Genomic DNA, 19,096 nt, shown 5'->3' on the forward strand with positions numbered 1-19,096 from the left:
GTGTTGTTTGTGTAATGTTGTTTACCTGTGTTCATCTTTCTTTTTGCCTATCTTTGTCAGGTTTTTCTTGAAAGAGATGTTTAATCTCAGCGAGGTTTTTCTGAACCAAGGTATTATTTTTAAGTAAGAGGAAGTATAATAACAAAAGAAGTCTGAAATAGTCTTTTCTACATCCCCGCATGTCTTTAATGTTCAACAAAAATATTCTTCTTACATCTGAGAATTTAAAGCTTTATATTATCGACTCTTAGCGAGCTTTGCAGTTTCTCAAGGGCAAGATAAGAGCAGACGTTTCGCTGTGCACCACTGCGTTTCTTTTTTTCCCCCTTTCCCCCTTCCCTGCAGCAGATGGTAAAGAGAAAAAATCACTTTCTGCTGGGGGCAGGATGCATCTGGGTCAGGGTTTAAGCTTTGAGGTCCACTCTGAACCTGGCTGACTTGACAAGCGTATTTTGCATTGGCTGAGTCCAATCACATATATGAGAAGGAGGGAGGCAGGATTTGCGAAGCAGCTGGATACAAAGATACTGATTAGATTAGGGATTTTACAGAACAGCGGGCTGAAGCAACAGACACCAGCCTGACAACAGACGCACACCGGAACATGCAGAGACAAATAGAGACTCCCAAAAAGATCTGCAGGCAATCTCAAGTGGAAAAAAGGTGGAAGAGATGAAGAAGGTGCTAAAAGTGACATTCCAGGGGACCTCATTCTGTTAAAAGTACACAGACTTTTACTGTATGATGAGAGACATGTCATGGTCCTGGGTCGTGCGACCCAGTGTTTTGTGTTTTAGCCTATTTTGATGTTTATTCTTTGTTTAGGGTCACTAAGGCAGTCCAGCCATTTGTACATATTACCCGTGTATTAAGTCTCCCTTGCCCTTCGTGTGTTTATGTCTGCGTGTCTTATATTGTCAAGTCCATGCTGTCGGTTATGTCATCTCCCCTGTACTACGTCTCCCCGGTTCATGTGTCTTGTCTAATCTCCATGTTTCCTGTTTTACTTTGAAAGTCTGTATTCACGGTCAGTGTATTCAGTTTCACTCCTTCTGTCCTGTCGTTAAGTTCATGTGTGTCAGCTGTGTTCCCATGTGTGGCCACTTCCCCTGATCATCCCTCATGTGTATTTAGTCTCTGTGTTTCATACAGTCTGTCTCGCGTCATCTGTGTTACCACCTCCTGTGTTCTGTACCTCCAGCCATAGTCTTTCCTTAGTTTTGTCCAGTTTAGGTTTTCTGTTGAGTACTACACGTATGCTGCCCTCATTCTGTTTTTGTTCTTTTCATCAGCCATAATAAAAGGCTCGTTTGTTGGAATCCACTCCTGCATCCTCGTTTGTGTTCGCACCTGGGTCCACCACACACCTTTCCGCACGGTCTGCCTCCGCAGACCGTGACAGTACGACGCGAGCATGCCGGACCCAGCGACACATGACATGGAGATCGTCCGGACAGTGGAGTCGCTATGCGACCGATGGCTGCACTGTCCCAGAGAGGGGGAACGGGAAGAGTTAGCCCGCCAAGTAGGGGTGTGCGTGTCCGTGTTCCCCTGGTTATGGGAGACGCTGCACCCCCTCGTCAGCGACTTTCTCGTCTCCACTCTCCGACTCCGCCCGCAGCAGCAGCGGCCCGGCGAGCGTGAGTCGTCACCAGAGCCATGCTGTTGCGGTGTTACCCCGCTACCTCATGAACCAGTGGCGGTCAGAGTCGGAACGGTGAGGCTCACCACCGACACACACACTTCATCGGCTTCCGCATCTTCGCCATCGCCTGTCTGCACGGAGATGCCCGAGGCTATTGACTTCGGTGAGGAGGAGCGGCAGCAGGTGTTGCGGGCGTATCGGGAGGACGAGCTACGCTGGAAGCCCTGGCTTATCTCCGAGGAGGAGCTTCTGCCAGCCGCCCCGCCTCGGACCGGCCGCCCGTCCTCGCCGCCTCGATCGGACTACACTTCTCCCGCTTCTTATCTGGCGCGGATGTGGTCGGAAGACGAGGAGCCGCTCGCCACAGAAATCCAAGTTCCGTCCGCGTCCACTTCAAGACGGAAGCGACGTTCACGTCGCCGTCGCTCATCGCTACGGCATGTGTCGCCCTCCACTGAGCTACACGAGGAAGCTGTGGGGGGCATGGATTCCGACCTCGAGGGGCGGCAGCGCGCCGCATGCGCGCAACTGCAGGAGGAGCTACGGGAGGAGCCATGGCTCGCTCCTCACTACGGTGAGATCTTCCGCGGGACACGCCTAGCCCTTGGGGGCCCCCGGAGTTGCCTGGAGCTCCCGCCTGCCGCCCCGCCAACACTCGCCGCCTCAGCCTCTGCGACGCCGCAAGAGGCTCCACTTTCCACGTCAACGGGACCCACGGCCAAGAAGAAACGGCGTTCGCGTCGCCGCCGCATCGCCCGACGCTCAGAGGTTAGTGACGATGTTTTGTGTCCACCTAATCGCTCTGGATGTACTGAGAGCGAGGGGCTCGGAGGGACAATAAATGTCTCAGAGATGAAGACCCCGTGTACCGGTACTGTTAACTCTGTCACCCCCCCAGGCACCGTGTCACAGTCTGTTTTCTCGGAGGCCAGTGAAGAAGCTGTCTTTCCCGTGCCTCTGGCTACTGATATTGAAGGTGTTACTCTTGTGCCTACGTTTTGTATTGGCAATAAAGCTAAGTTTTCTGGTGTTGGGCATGCTGTTTTTGGGGACGCCACACTGCCCTCACAGTACTGTGAACCTGACACTGCCAAACCGGCCATAGGCACTTCGGTTTTGGGGATCAACCCGTGCGATGTTCTGTTAAACCCTGTTATTATGAGTGTGCAGGCTGAGGGGGAGGTTAGGGAGATAGAGGATAGAGAAGACGCTGCACACCCAGGACATGCGTCTTTCGCTAAGGAGGCTTCTTTTAAGATTGTTACGGCATCTGGAGCCTTTTCGAAGACTGTGTCTCAGCCCCTGCTATCCATTGACTATAAATCACGTGAGAAAACGTCTGATCTGACTAGTAATAAGACTGTATTCCCTTTGACTAGCACCCACCTTTTGGGGTCTTTTTTCCCTGTTCCCAAGCCGAATAATGAATGTTCTGCTTATGTAACTAGCCCAGCGCAAGAAGGAACGTCTGGTGTTGATCGGGAAATTGTATGTTATGTTCCGGCGCTAATCGGGCCCCAGGTTCCTCACTCTGCTGATGATTTGACCAGAGTGAGTGCTTTGGGGTCCGACATCAGCAACCGCTCTTCTGCACCAGTCCGCCGGGGCTGGACGAGTATTAAGGGCCTGCCGGGTTTTCCTATGTCTGTGAATGGCATTGTGATTTCTGTTAATACTAAAGTGAAGGTCTGTTTATGTTGTGCTTTCCCCTTATCTAATGACAAGGCTGTATTTTGTGTTTCCAAGACTGTCGGGGGGGGGGGGGGCGCCACGCTAATCATCACAAACCAGCTAGCCCTTTAACCGCACCCCTGGGCCAGGGCCTTTTGACTGCAGTTAATGAACTGGCCGATCTAAGGACAATTCAGCCGGATTGCTCAGAGCCAGTCCACTATGTTTTCTATGCCACGCCAAGTCCATGTGCATCCCACTCACTAGCTTTCTACAGCCGCCTAGTGTGTGGGGCTGAACCCCTCCTTAACTCAGTCTCGCCAACAGGGCTCTTAGACTCCAGTAAGTGTAGTTGTCTCCCATGTGACTGCCAAATTATTGTGTTCAAATCATCTGCACCTAGTCCTGGTTGTGTTATGTGGGTTCATGCATCGAGTCTTGGCCTTAAGAGTCATGCTTCCTGGGACAACATAACTGTCACTTGTGTCACTGAGCCACCTTGCTTCTGGTCTGAAATATTGTTTGAATCGTGCTCCAAGACAGAAGGAGTGTTTAGCTCCCCAAGAAGGGCAACTAAGGACAATTCGGACTGTGTTAAGGACTTAGAGACATCAAGGTCCTTGTCTGTCGTTGCTCCTCTGCTTACATCTGCCAAGGACAGTGTCCGGAGCTTCGTGCTCACTCCCAGGGTGGCTGTGGCGTTACCTGACCTCTCACCTGCGTCTGATCTCCAGGTAGAGGCAGTGGACACCCAGCCAGCACCTGAGCTAGCTCCCACCACCAGGGTCAGGGCAGCCGGAGGTCAGCCATATCCTGCGTTTACACCCCAGGCGGGAATGGCTGCCGTCCGGTTTGTTCCTACACCCAGGTGGGTTCCCAAAGTTATGCCAGTCAGTACACAGCTGAGCTCCGCACCCAGCCTCGGCGCTCAGGTGGGAGCGGTTGTCGCTCTGCAGGCGCCTGCACCGGCTCATGTTTCCATTGGAGGCTCAAGAGAGTCATCGCCACCACGACAGCCTCCTGCTCTGCTCCCTGTCCAGGTGGCAGCCCTGCTCCCGGTCCAGCCAGGGGCCTCCTTAACTGTTCACCCTGCGCCTGCTGCTGGATGCCCGGGTGTGCCTATCCGGCATCCTGCAGCATCCACACCACTTCACGTCATGCCAGCTGGAGGGCCCGAGGAGCCCCTCCGGCCTCATGTCTCGTCAGCTGGAGGGTCCGAGGGGCCCGTTCAGCCTCATGTCTCCGCTGGAGGGTCCGAGGGGCCCGTTCAGCCTCATGTCTCCGCTGGAGGGTCCGAGGGGCCCGTTCAGCCTCATGTCTCAGCTGGAGGGCCCGAGGGGCCCGTCCAGCAACCTGCCACGTCTGCTGGAGGGCCCGAGGAGCCCGTCCAGCACCATGCCACGTCTGCTGGGGGGCCCGAGGAACCCGTCCAGCACCATGCCACGTCGGCTGGGGGGCCCGAGCCGCCCATCCAGCCACCTTCTGCGTCGTCTGCTGCAGCCTCAGAGTCGTCGTCTGCTGCAGCCTCAGAGTCGTCGTCGGCTGCAGCCTCAGAGTCGTCGTCGGCTGCAGCCTCAGAGTCGTCGTCGGCTGCAGCCTCAGAGCCGGCGTCTTCGTCTGGTCCGGCCTCATCGGAGTCTTCAGCCTCGTCTGGTCCTGTGTCCACCGGGCCTCGGCCAGTGCGCCTGACACTGCTCCGTCGCCGCTGCCTTCCGCGCGGCCGGCCCCCTGAACTGCTCCGTCGTCTCCTTCGCCGCCACCGCTGCCTTCTGCGCGGCCGGCCTCCGGACCGGCTCTGTCACCTGTGCCGCCCGCCTGGTCGGCCCCCCGACCATGTGACCCGTGTACTCTTGTGCCTGTGGGCTCTGGGTCGGCCCCCTGAACTTTGTTTGGACTTTGGTCTTGTGCTCCTGTGTGTTCTGTTGTTCGTTTTGTTTCCTGTTCTGGTCCCTCCGTCCTGGTCCCCCGCCTCCCGCCCTGGGTGGGGTTTTTCTGTTTTTGTTTGGTTTCTCGGTTTTGGGCTGTCGGGAGCCAGCCCTTGAGGGGGGGGTATTGTCATGGTCCTGGGTCGTGCGACCCAGTGTTTTGTGTTTTAGCCTATTTTGATGTTTATTCTTTGTTTAGGGTCACTAAGGCAGTCCAGCCATTTGTACATATTACCCGTGTATTAAGTCTCCCTTGCCCTTCGTGTGTTTATGTCTGCGTGTCTTATATTGTCAAGTCCATGCTGTCGGTTATGTCATCTCCCCTGTACTACGTCTCCCCGGTTCATGTGTCTTGTCTAATCTCCATGTTTCCTGTTTTACTTTGAAAGTCTGTATTCACGGTCAGTGTATTCAGTTTCACTCCTTCTGTCCTGTCGTTAAGTTCATGTGTGTCAGCTGTGTTCCCATGTGTGGCCACTTCCCCTGATCATCCCTCATGTGTATTTAGTCTCTGTGTTTCATACAGTCTGTCTCGCGTCGTCTGTGTTACCACCTCCTGTGTTCTGTACCTCCAGCCATAGTCTTTCCTTAGTTTTGTCCAGTTTAGGTTTTCTGTTGAGTACTACACGTATGCTGCCCTCATTCTGTTTTTGTTCTTTTCATCAGCCATAATAAAAGGCTCGTTTGTTGGAATCCACTCCTGCATCCTCGTTTGTGTTCGCACCTGGGTCCACCACACACCTTTCCGCACGGTCTGCCTCCGCAGACCGTGACAAGACAATCAGCAGAAAAGGGCAAAAATAATTGTTTTGCAATTTAGGAGAATAAGCTGCATAGACGCTCAACTCTTTTTCTTTTGTTTACCTCCTCGTGCTTTGATTGAATTGATCTTGGGAGTCAAAATCAAAAATAATAAAGTACCACAATTGTTCAACCACATCAAGAGCAGCAAAACAAGGGCCTGCCTGAGCAAAAGAATACGTTCCCCACACAGTTACACCGAAGCTAAAACCAAATGCTGCCAGTGACATCACACTGGCACAATCATGAACCTAATTTAAAGCCTCATATGCCAAAACCATGAATCATTATCAGCTTATGCACACTCTGGTTTATAGGTCATGTGTGATCCCCTTATAATCAGGGACTTGGGGACTAACACTACAGCAATACATTCAGCAGCCCATTCAGCAAACGGTGCTAGGAGTGTTACATAACACCTTAAAACAATCAATGAAAGGTGAATATTTAAAAAGCTATCGAGATTAAGGCTTTCTTTATAGTAGGACAAGGTTCAATTTGCAGGCAAATAGACAAATTACTAAGAGAGCCATTTGAGCCACATTACAAGCCCACGTAAACATAACACCTACAAGAAGGGCCTGTTTAGAATCCATTCCTAACATATCTCAAATGTACACGTGTGGGTGTATGTATTTCTTACATGTTGCAGCCAAGCTGATGACTAGCCCTGGGACAAGATTGTGTCATTGCTTTTTCATTTCAGCACAAACACAGCCAAATGTGTTTTCTTCATGCTCAACCCATTTTTAAAAACAAAAAAAACCCCAAACAAACTAAGGAGCAGGTTTTTAAATCGATCTCTTGTTGAACTTAACATTCCTCCTTAGTCGTTCTCATCCACATTTCTGTGGACACCGACATCTTTCTCCATTACCCCACCGTCTGAGAAGTGAAGCCCATCCAGCGAGTTTGAATCCGTGGGGAATCAGGTTATGTGCCTCTGCAAAGTGAGTGAGTGAGTGAGTGAGTGGGAGTCAGTCAAAGCCCCGAGCACTTGCACAGAGGGAGGTGGTGGGTTGGGGCTAGCAGAGAGGAGGTGGCTGCTGGGAGGCAAAGCTAATTCACTGTGACAGAAACCAGAGCTGTCAGGACCACCATGACCAAGCACCATGGACAGCATATATCCAGTCAAACCCACAGCCAAGAGATGGGAACGGAGCAATGTTGGAGTTCAGAAAGAAAGCAGAGGATGTACTGCATAAGGCACTTAGAGGAAGAGTGAATGTGTGCATATTCGGGGGCAGGAGGAAGCTAATGTCGATCGACTTAAAACCACTCAAATAGACGCAGAGCACACAGGTGAGGAAAAGACCCGAAGAGCCTGAAAGCCTTCAAATACACCAAAAGATGAAGAGGGTTTCCAAGCTCACAGAAAAAACAGGTGTATTTACAGCATTAAGAAAACCAGCACTAAGACACAGTCACACATACTCAAAGAAAAACAAAAACACATCGAGCACAGCCAAGTTTCATACCCCTGGGATTACTGGTGAAAGGTTACCGGATAACACATGCAATATTCATGTGTAAAGCTCCTGGGCTCTGCTAATATGTTAGCAAGCAAAATCATACAAATCTACTAGCACACTAACAGATCAGTGTGGGAAAACTGATATTGGTTAAAAATGGAGAAAGAGAGACAGAGAGAACGAGGAGGGCAGCCACCAGCATGATTACTTAATGATGAGAGAGGGAGACACAAGACTGGTCTCTAAATGACACGGAGAAGGAGGGGGGATTGTGGGAGATTAACTGAGCTCTATGCTGTTTGTTATACACTGCAAAGCACCGCAGGATGTTTCTCGAGCGGCACTCTCATTTGGGAAGAGGAGAAAAAGCCTGCTAGGGGGACCTTAAAGTTAGCTGAGGAGAACGGCGGGAGCCTTGAATTATTCCTCGAGCGCCTCGGGAGGAGGATCCGAAAGGAGATAAGGATTAGACAGCTATGTTGTGGGTATTCATTGATGGGGATACAACTCTGAAAGCGGGAAAACGAAAGAAAGTTGGAGTCTCGTATTGTCGCTAAGCAGTTTATTTTGGATTTGTGGTTTGGCCGTGTGTTCCTTTCTTCATTTTATTTTTTTGGAAGGGAGAATGAGATTAACTAAGTGAACAAAATTGCTCACTTGTCTGGGAGTAGTGTGAACTTTTCTCCTTTTGAGCTTTTAATTTCATAAAGACTTAAAAACATTTTTGAAGGTAAAGTATGTCCACACTATGCTTTCACAATGTGCTGAAAAGTTTTTAATTATATAGAGCTGTGGTGATTAGTCAGTTTATGAATTTGGTGATTAAAGGGAAATTAGTTGGCATTTATTTTCTGTAAGTTTGGTATAGATGAGTTGTTAGAGTTCAGAGGTATTGAACTGAAAAAAGCTTTATGTCGCAGGCTGAAAGACACTTTTCTGCTGTGATTGCGGATAATCTCAGTTTATGTCTGCCTTTTTTAAAGTTTTGGCTTTGGCCTTTTTGTTAGCTGCTGAATGCTCAGTTAATAACACACAACAATCGACGTGCCAAGAAACAATAAAAATAATTGTCATTTAGAGACAGTGATTACTGTGTATACAGGTCCGCGTGTAGCTGGACAAGAACACAGTTTTCACAATTTAGACTGTGCACACTCAATGGATTTTAAATGAAGCAATCAAGATGTGATTGCACTGCACTTTCAGCTTTAATTCAAGGGTGTAAACAAAAACATTGCCTTAACCATTTAGAAATTACAGCCAATTTTATACACAGTCCTCCTTTTTCAAAGAATTAGGTTTAAGCGAGCCAACTGAGCAGTTCATGGTTGGTCAGTTTACACGTTATTCATGACAAATTAAGAAACTGATTTTAAGTGTTTGGTTTGGGCTAAGTATTTTTATTGTGTAGCCGTTTATTGAAAAGATGTGAACATGGAAAATAAGAGGTCATCATTAGACTCGAAAAACAGAAACAAAACAAATTATCAAGACAATAAGAGTATATAACTGTAAGTGTATAGAGGTGTAACAGAGACTTTATAAAATAGCTGAAAACTATAGTCGATTTCTGTAGTAATACAAACTGTGGTTCAAGTAAAAAATATTTTTATAAAGAAAATATACTTTTAGGTAAAACTCAGCATTGATTTTAAATGTTTTTTATCTGATCTGACTGACTGATTCTATTTTGAAAGTTTAATACATTTTAAAAATATTCCAAAATAGGTACCCAGAGGGGTTTTAAGATAACGGCTGGCGAGACTTGCTTCTAAAACGACCTTGGTTGGACTTTTTGCGCAAGATCAGTGAAATGCTGCAGAATGGAACTTCACAACTGAAAAATAAAATATACTGAGAAAGAAGCCCTGATCTCAACTCACCTAAACATGATTTCTGTCCAAAATAAAGACCGAACAAACATGCATGGTGATGTCTTCAGGTTAAGGCAGTCAAAAACAGTCTTTATATTTAAAAATGTCTAATTATTCAAAGACTTTGGGGTCTGTGCAAATAGAATGACTATGGAAAAGATTTCATATTTGCAATATCTTTGCTAGAGCCTTTGCATTAAAGATGAAGTTCTTGTCATTTAAAATCGCCTTTTGCTGATCTACAGAGGCATAATCACTAAATAGAGGAATAAGTAGTCTGCATGAATCTGACTGTTGAAACATTTGAAAATATCCCAGCATGAGGATTTCTTATTCCAAAGCATTCCAAATATTTTATATAGTGTTAAAAGGATTCATGGTCACTAAAGTGAACCATTTCATCTTCTACTGTACCACAGATACTGAGAGCTCCAGTATGGCTGAACAGCTCAAAGCCTGAAACACTTGAAAATAGTATACCCTTCTCATATATCACCCTGTTTCTCATTTGATTCTTATCTTTTCAGGGAGAACCAGAGGGATTAGAAACCTTGAAGGATTCAAAAACCATGACCTGCGGACTAAATCCAAGCCTTCTCTTGGTGCTGCTCTGTTTTCTCCACAGCACTGAGGAGACCTGCCCCTCCGTGTGCCTCTGTATATCCGATGCAGTAAGCTGTAGCTCCAGCAGACTTACCAAGCTACCTCACTCCCTGCCCTCTTTCTCAATAAGTCTCGACCTCAGCCACAACCATGTCTCCTGGCTGAGTCCAGGCTGCTTCAACGGGATGTCCAGGCTGGAAAACCTGCTGATGGCGCACAATCAACTCAAAGCCCTGAATCCTGGAACTTTTCAAAACGTCTCTGGTCTCAGGCACCTTGACCTGTCCTCCAATAAGTTTCGTGCGGTAGAGCAGCACTACTTTCAGGGGCTTTGGAGGCTGGAGGAGCTCCTTCTCTTCAATAATAAGATTGCACGGGTGGAGGCCGGCACACTGAGTGGCCTGAGCAGCTTAAAAAAGGTCTATTTCAGCCTCAACCAAATCACAGACTTCCCTTTCTTCTCAATCCAAGATCACACTCATCCATTCCTGAGCATGTTAGATCTCTCATCCAACCGACTGACCCATCTGCAATGGGAGGATGTGAAAGCTTTACCCAGGTTGGTGCAGCGGGGCCTGTATCTCTACAACAACTCTCTGATCTGTGACTGCTCCATGTACAGCGTGTTTTGGCACTGGGACCTGAGGGGCTATGACTCAGTGAGGGACTTTAAGGAGGAGCATATCTGCTTCATTAACGGAGACCTACGATCGTCCATCCAATTTCTACAACAGAACCGATTCTTCCTCAACTGCACTGTGGAAAAACCCGTTTTGCAGCCCGTAACAGTTCTCCTTTCCAACGTGTTGGTTTCAGAGGGAGAAAGGATGCGTCTAGACTGCCAAACATCCCTGACGAGCACAGATCTCTCCTTTACGTGGCTCTCCCCAAGCAAGGGGCACATCACCAAGGCCAACATAGATGATAATCTAATTAACCTGCTTCCTAATGGTACTTTGGAGATCCGAGCAACCAAGGTCAATGACTCGGGACTGTATGTGTGCACAGCTGTGGATATTAAACAGGCACTGAATGCAACTCGGGAGGTGAACGTGACGGTGCTGCTGCCCACGGCAGAGTTATTCAACACTGGCTACACAACGCTGCTCGGCTGTATGGTGACTACAACGATTATCCTCATCTACCTTTATCTGACTCCATGTCGCTGCATCTACTGCAAACGGTCAAAGCAGTATGAGTCAAGCAGTCTATCTTCTACCCTCTTCCACTCTACAAGAGACCAGACCAAAAGCCAAACTAATAAACACGTAGCCTTCATTGACCCGGTGATGAATGAAGAAGGAACAGATTGGTCTCTGGAAAGCTGAAGTTTTTTTTCCACCCCCCCAGGCGGAAACTGAAAGTCTTAACTGAAAACTCCTCTGTATCTAGCTAGGACATGCTATTTGAGTAATAATACTATAAAGGGAAAAAAAGAACTTCACGTCTCCTTTCCAACTGTCAGATGCAGTTAAGAGGCATCCTGAACAAAAAAAAGAAAGAGAAAAAAAGTAATATCTCCTGTTTCAATTCTCCTCTTTCTGCCATGTGGCCAGGTAGTCGGAATGAAAGTTTCAACTTTGCTTTATACCCGCAACATACTGGCACCACCAAATCACAGCGGAGCCATTATCAGTCCTTAAAATCAGCTAATAATTTCTCCGTGCTCAGCTACAGCACTAGGGGGAATATTTCTCATGGGATCTGAGAATGAATATGGCTTCCCTTTCAAAGTTTTGAAGATGGATTAGTTCCCCCCACTCCCCCCAAAAAAAAATGCAAGTGAATGACTGTACTGACTGCTGGAACTAAGATCAGTTTGCACACCTTACCTGGATTGAGGTTTTACAGATAGTGTAGAGCAGATAAGTGCTAGCACTGCATAAACTAAAGATAAATTTAAAAATGAAATGCAATATACACCCTATATCCCCTAATGTGTAGCTTGAACATGTAGCACCAGCTCCTGAAAACTTCATATCCTCATTTTCCTAAACTGCTTATGTCTAATTTTGTATTATTTTAGTAATCTTTTTTTTTCAGAAGCCATAGCTTACAGCAAACATTTAAAAATCTTATCTAGCTCAAAACAGAGGTGCATCCTGCAGTGAGCCATCATAAATATACATGTTTCATATAAACCTGTTGCATTAATCTGGCAGGGGGAAAAAAAGATCTGCATGCTGCTTATCTGGCAAAGAGCAAAGTGTAGAAATCAGGAGTGTCAAGAACCCAGACAAAAAGCAGCAACTGGCCTGCTCTTCAAAGACAGCATCTTTTTTTGATCAAACACAGCAGAGCACTTTGAACACTGCAGAATAAACACAACCACTAAATTTTGACTGAAGTGACAAATTCTTCAAGCAGCTGTGACTCAAACCCTGAAGGTGGCATTACTTTGTTCTTACTGTTTGGTGTTTTGTGTTTTTGTGCGTGCTTTTTTTTTTTTCGACTGAAGTGACTGAATATTGTTTGTTTGTTCTTTTTTTCAATTCAGCAAAACATGCTTCAAATGACAGAATTACACACTTCAACAACAGAGATGAAAGATGCTAAAGAAAAGACTCCCATGCTCCGCACTGAAGGAACAAAGTACATGGGTGAGAGGGTTTTTCCTGCATAAAGACATTTTTGGCACACCCCCCGCAGAGGTTTTTAGCCAGCCCCCAAAGGAAAATCAACCAGCACCAAATGATTAAGGGACTGAGAATAAAAGTAGCAATTTAAATCCTCTCTAAAAGAGCTTAATAACACTTTATCAAACAACCACTCAACAAGCAACGTGTCTTTTGAATTCCAGGGGTCAGGTCCCCTCTAGTCCACAGCTTTACAATCTTTTAGAACTCATTCAAACCAGTTTTGTTCATTGGATTTCATTTACTTAACCCTGCATCAGCATATTGGCCGCATTTTATCAAATGGTTGGAAAAAAGCCTGAAAATGCACATTTTTCTTATGACTTATGGCCTCTACCGTATGTAGATCAATCAGGCTTTATTGCTGCGTATAGTCACCCCACAAAGGCCGTTTCAGAGCCTAGAAAAAACCCTGAGGTTGACTGCATAAAAGAGCTAAGACAGCATATAGCTGGTCGATGATGAAGGGAACCCTGCCGAGACAAACAGCAGCCTCAAAAGAAACAAATCAATTTTCTTCAAGTCTAAGCATCCATAATGTTTTAAGATTGTAGCTTAATCTTAATAAAAACACTGGGTGGGACTAGGGATTGCATCAAGATTGAAAAGGATCAGATGTAATCCTTCATATAATGTCAGGGACAAGTCATCAGTAACTGCGTGTATTACAAAGCAGAGCTTGTCATTGGAGTTAGGGCCTTTGATTATTTTGAAATCCTTAATTAAAACATGACTCCTTTTAAGATAGAGGCGACTAATATTGTTGTGCAGCTTATATGTAAATTCAAGTTCAAAAGGAGGTGGGAAATCTGATATCAAATGGCCAACGGTACATGAAAGTGGAACAGACTGGCTCTTTGACAGCGATGAGTTTCATCAGTATTAAACTCACAGGGATTAACCCAAAAAAATTCGTGAGACTAAGGCTGCATCCATAATAACACTTTTTTTGTTATGTTTTAGAACAATGAAAACAACTTTGGTTTTAGAACAGCTTACAAAATAATCTCTGAATATACTAACACGGCTGTAAATGGACATAATATCGTGCATTCACAACATGGGCGTGTGTGTATCAGCGTAAACAGGAAGGAGAGGACTGGGTGCTGGGAGAAGAATACTGAAAAGGATGCACAACAGCGGGGAAAAGTTAGGGAAAGGTTTTTTTAACTGACAGATGATGAGGTAGAAAGTAATACACGAGCATATGGTGTTCATGGACAAAGCAGTAAAAGGTTACAATAAGAGTAATCGTAAAGTTTCTGCCTGCCCAGATACCTACGAAGGATTAGGAGGGATTAGGAGAATTAGGGCCAAAATAATACAAGTATTAAATTTAAAGGACTTTTTTATCTTGTGGTTTTTTATTATAAGGATAAAGTCAAAATTTTGTAACATTTCAAGAATAAAGTATAACAAGTTAGAAAAAAGTTGTTTCGATTCAAACTACACCTGCTAGTAATTGGCAACATCTACAAAATAGTCTTCTTCTTTCAGCTGCTCCTCTTAGGGGTCACAATGGTGGATCATCTGCCCCCAATTCACCTTATCCTTAGCAACCAACCCTCTGCATGCCCCTCTTCACTGCATCCATGGACCTCATCTGTGGTCTTTCACTTTTCATCCTGCCTGGCAGCTCCATAATAACCATCCTGTGCCCAAAATATCCATGAACTTTCCTCTGTGCATGTCCAAACCATCTCAGCCTTGCCTCACTAACTTTGTCATGATTGCCCCTGCCAAATGCCTTGCATATATTAAGATAAATCATACTTTAGACTTAGTAATGGGGATATTATTTCACTTTTAGCACATAAAGTGTGGTAATAACTACTAGATCTATGAGAGCTGACTTTATTTTTGACATTACCACTTTATTCTCAAAGTAGCACCTGAACTTTATAAAATTATAGGAGTTTTTTCTAATTATAAAATAAAATCAGTAGCGTTTCCTGAAGTTTGAATTTTAAGGGTCCTTTATTGATGATGCTGTGTGGACCTTAGTCAGAAACGATGAGCCGTGATAGATCACCGTGCTATAATGCACTACTCTATTCATGACACCATCACTGATCGAGTATCAAACGTTTTCAGTGTGGTAAGCATCCTTTCTCAACAAAGATTACATAAGACGCTGCTGTGCGCCTGTATGATGTAACGTCTTGTATCTTGTTTTTCAGACACAGTGCACTAGAAACATTAAATGGTGCGATGAGTTGGAGTGAGATTTCAGGAGATTACCACAAGGATAAAAAACCAGGTTCTTGGTGAATTGCACTGTTTTTAAATCCTTCTAATCCGCTCTCTGACGCAGCAAACACAGCTGGGTTGGGATTTATTGTTTTTCTCATATGATTAGATTAGATTAACAGGTTAAAACAAAGAGGACATGTTGTGAGCTTTTCATGGAGGGCTTTCCATTTCGCCGAGGGTCCACAGGTGATCCTGGTTATGCAAGCTCACTCCAGCTTTAGGAAATAAACCTCAGTGTAGGCAGGATGTCAGAGTCAGGATGAGCGAAGCTGGTATCCTAAAGCTATTTGGAATCCAGCATTTTATTTTAACCTTGTGACAACAAGTACTTAACTGATAATGGGAGGCCTCAACACTGCGTTGCAAAAATGGAATGAATGATTATTGTGCTTTTTCCAGTTCATTTCAGACATGAGGAGGTAGTCAAGAGGCAGATTTGGTTTGCCGAAATCAGGACCCTTCCAGCATTTCATGTTTTGTTTATACTAACATTTAACCGCTGATGGAAAGTCCTGATAATAACACTGTAAAATAAATAGCTAATTTCCAGCATACAAAAAAAAATGCAACTCTGTACAGCTCAGTCTTTTTGCTCCCTGCAAATCATCCCGAGGCATTCTGACAAATTACCCAGATGTAAAGGAAGCAACTCCTTAATGCTCGAAAAGATGTCCTTCTCCAAAGCGAAACACTCCATCAGGCCCAAATTAAAGCATGTACTTCCCCTTTCCAGATTAATTGTTTTCCCAAGTTCGACTGGGCTCCCAGGGATTCGAAATCATCTTAGTCAAGAATCTAATTACTGTGAAAGAGGAGTTTTAGTCTGAATAGCACGGGTTGAATTGCTTTCATTCGTGGAAGGCAGCCTTGACTGTCAACACAGGCTATTACTGAACTGTCAAAACAGTCATCAGGCAAGAGTGGAGGCATCCAGCTGTGTCAGATACATACTCATTTTTCAAATGCTGTGACACCCACAAACACACACTCCCTGTGTCACCTACAATCCTTATTTTATTCTAACTGGGCACCTAACTTGGAATATGCGCTTGTGAAAAGCTACTGACTAGGCTACATTATCTTTTTTTAGGAGGTAATAATAATAATGATAATAATGAGTAGGTAGGTCAGTTGCTTCCAAAAAAAGCCTAAAATAAATGCACACTGCTACACCAGACAACAGGCTGTTCATCATACCTCTGAGCTGAATGCGAATGCAAGCCACGTTCTGTGTTTTCAAAGCAGTGAAAAGCAGCGGGATTTCCAGCAGGGATCTGGTCTCAATCAGAGCACTGTGGAGTACATAGCATATGAATACTTCCTTAATCAGACCTACAGGCCCGTCACATTTCATTGCAAACAAATGAGTATATGCTCTTAAGCAGCATATTTTGGAGCAGTCTCCTGGCTCACTGTGTCTCACCAAGTAGAATTTAGATGGACATTATAGGATCTGACAATCAAAATGACCCAGTGTGTTTCAAGTTTTATACCGCAGCCCATGACTACGTTTTTACAACACTGTCTTGTCTATTTATTCTTCCTTGGCATTCAGTTGTATTTTTTTCCCACTGGCTTTATTGTACCTGTATCATGCTGTACCGGTTCTTTTGTTATAACGTGTCATACTTGTCCACTAAAAGACAACAATAAACTTTGATGAAATCTGGCTTTATTATTTCTATTAAAAAAAAAGACCTTAACTGTCAGAGACACTAGCGCTACCCAATCTGCAATACATTACAGTGTCACTGGTGGCAGACACTCACAACTGTGCTTTATGATACTATTTGCTACCATACTTACACAATGGCTCTGAGGATTGCAGTGTTGGTCAGTCTAAAACTCTGAAACATCTCAGCTATTATTTAATGGATTCCCATTACTTTTTGTACAGACCTCGAAGAAGTAAATCTGAAGATATTCGATTTTTGAGTGAAAGAAACAAGTACTGAATGGATGGCCATAAAAAAATGTTGCACACATCCAAGTCTGTTTAGGAATAACTCTTCTGATCCCCTGATGTTTCATTCAGGCACGACTGTATGTTTCATTTGGTTTCTTACCAATTTTCTAAAGAACCAATGACAGTCACACTCAATTTTGTTAATTAGCAAATAATAGAGTGATGTTGGAATTTGAAATGATTAACGTCAGCGAGCTAGCATTATCTTTGTAAGCATGCACAGTCATGTGAGAAAAAGGGCTCTATTTGGGACCAATTTGAAAGCAGCGCAAAATATTTTCCTACCAAAACCTGATTTTACACAGGTGGCAACACTTGTTGACTATCAGTTAAACAAGTCAATTTGATTGGCAGCCCCTCTCTGCTATTTACCCACTTAGATCCTAAGGATGCAGTGAGAGTGTGTTTAGATTTTCAGAGGACTGCGCAAAATAGTGTGAAAACTTTTTTTTTTTTTCACATGAATGTAGCTAGAACTTCTGCTGTGTCCAAGTGCAGCCTCATAGTGTTGCCTGCAAGGCTGTCGTTATGGTATCGCCATGTTGGCTACATTTATAATCTTAATGTAGCTATATGTGATTGACGGAGACTCATAGAAGAGCACTGGATTACATTTTTTTCCTCTGCTGTGTTGTTTACATTGTTTTGTGCATCGCCTCAAAGGGCTTCATAAAAAAAAGCTGTCTTTAAGCAACATTACTTCTCTCTGCTCAAGCTGCATTCTAATGTAATGTTTGCAATGTTGCCTTTAGGCTGCAAACTAAAGACAAGAAAAACTGCAGTGTAAGGAGGAATGGGTCTTCCATAATGTCAGGTAATGAGAGAAGGGGTACTGGTGTTACACTTGCTCGTGAACAGAGGCAAGTTTGACTCTGGCCCAAATCCCTACATCCTGCAAAGGCACATCTACAAGGTAACACCTAAACCCAGAGATCTCTGCTGCTCACTGAACCCACAGGACCAATTTTAAAGCAATGGAAATACATACTTCTTTTGACCTGGTTCTTTCTTCCACAGTGTCCCATAATCCAATGAAAATTCTTTTAAAGAATCAAGTGTATTATGTTCAAAATGATCACATTTTAGTGGTAAAAGATCTATTCAGATCAGAATTTTCAGCTGAAATTCCAACAGAGGTGCACATTTCCTCGAGAATGTACAAATTTAAGATGACTTATTTTTCAAATTAACTACATTTCAGAGAGAAATATTACATTTTAGCATAGATTTGGTGCAGTTCCTTTATTTTTAGGTCCATCTATTGCTTATCCAGATGCAGGTGTTACGTTTCTCTTATGATCAAACACACCAGAACGGCTTCACATTCAAATTAAAATATTAAGCAATATTATAAAATGCATCATTAACTCACTTTAACATCCATTTTTATTTTTACTTTCTTATTTCTGTAACAACGACAATGCAGGACTTTTAGTTGTAAAGTATTTTATTAATAATATTAAGTGTAGTACAGTACAGGCACTTTAGCTTAAATAAAAGATCTGAAATGTTCTTCCTGCGCTGGGTGATAAAATATCAGTTTAAGAAATACTAAGTAAAAGTTCTTCCATTCTGAATTGTACCTAAATCGACATACTGAAAGCACCAAAAGGTAGAAAAAGCAGAAGTCCTGATTCTGCAGAAAAAAATGGTTCCTCTGACAGAAATATTATTATTTATGACTTTTAATATTGATGCATCACTGCTTTACCAAACATTTTACTCTTGAACCTGCTGCAGTGTGCTACTTTATTATACAAGGCTGGGTAGTTTTATCTGATAAAGCTGAAGTGCTGAGAGATGATTAATGGGGTAGCAAAGTTCTGCTATCCAAGTTTATGTTCATTTTTTTGACTCCTCTTACATCTTTGCCTCTCAAACAGTTATCTAAATGGAAACCAACTGACAGCTTGAGAGTGGAAATATCTTTTTTCTGAGTGGTGGAGACTTCACTCCTAGATTTTCTGAATGTGACAGGTTGTAGAAACCAGGCTTTGTTTTCGTCTGAAAAGCAATGAGAGTTGTCAAATGTAGTGGAGGGACTGGAAGTATAAAGGAGAATAAAACGGAAGTGCTTCAGTCAAGTATGCAGGCTCTACTTTAGGGACTAAATGCACATAGTTGCGCTCCAAAATGCCTCTTGGTGACAAACTCATGAAAAATACGACAAACAGAGTGGATGAGAGCATTTTAACACGTTTCAGCTAAAACTAACCTGTTATTTTTGTTTTTGCCAAAAGCTTTTTTTTC

General features: G+C 44.2%; 1 protein-coding gene across 4 annotated transcripts; it reads left to right on the forward strand.

Moving 5' to 3' along the window:
* Window positions 1–7,105: 7,105 nt before the first annotated feature.
* On the forward strand, window positions 7,106–16,549 carry LOC309697364 (amphoterin-induced protein 3). Of its 4 annotated transcripts, XR_014273808.1 has the most exons (3): window positions 7,759–8,244; window positions 9,916–12,378; window positions 12,489–16,549. XR_014273808.1 is itself a non-coding variant. In XM_082519230.1 (2 exons), exon 2 carries the CDS (start codon window positions 9,958–9,960, stop codon window positions 11,317–11,319), a length of 1,362 nt encoding a protein of 453 aa, XP_082375356.1. In that variant the 5' UTR covers window positions 7,106–7,344; window positions 9,916–9,957; the 3' UTR covers window positions 11,320–16,549. The 4 variants fall into 4 exon arrangements, 3 of the variants coding, with proteins under 3 accessions (XP_082375356.1, XP_082375355.1, XP_082375354.1); XM_082519230.1 differs by lacking the exon at window positions 7,759–8,244 and adding an exon at window positions 7,106–7,344 and having other exon boundaries at window positions 9,916–16,549; XM_082519229.1 differs by having other exon boundaries at window positions 7,758–7,995; window positions 9,916–16,549.
* Window positions 16,550–19,096: the final 2,547 nt, after the last annotated feature.

This window comes from Aulonocara stuartgranti (genome assembly GCF_965226115.1).
Source record: "Aulonocara stuartgranti genome assembly, chromosome: 20".
In the NCBI taxonomy this organism is placed as follows: Eukaryota; Metazoa; Chordata; class Actinopteri; order Cichliformes; family Cichlidae; genus Aulonocara; species Aulonocara stuartgranti.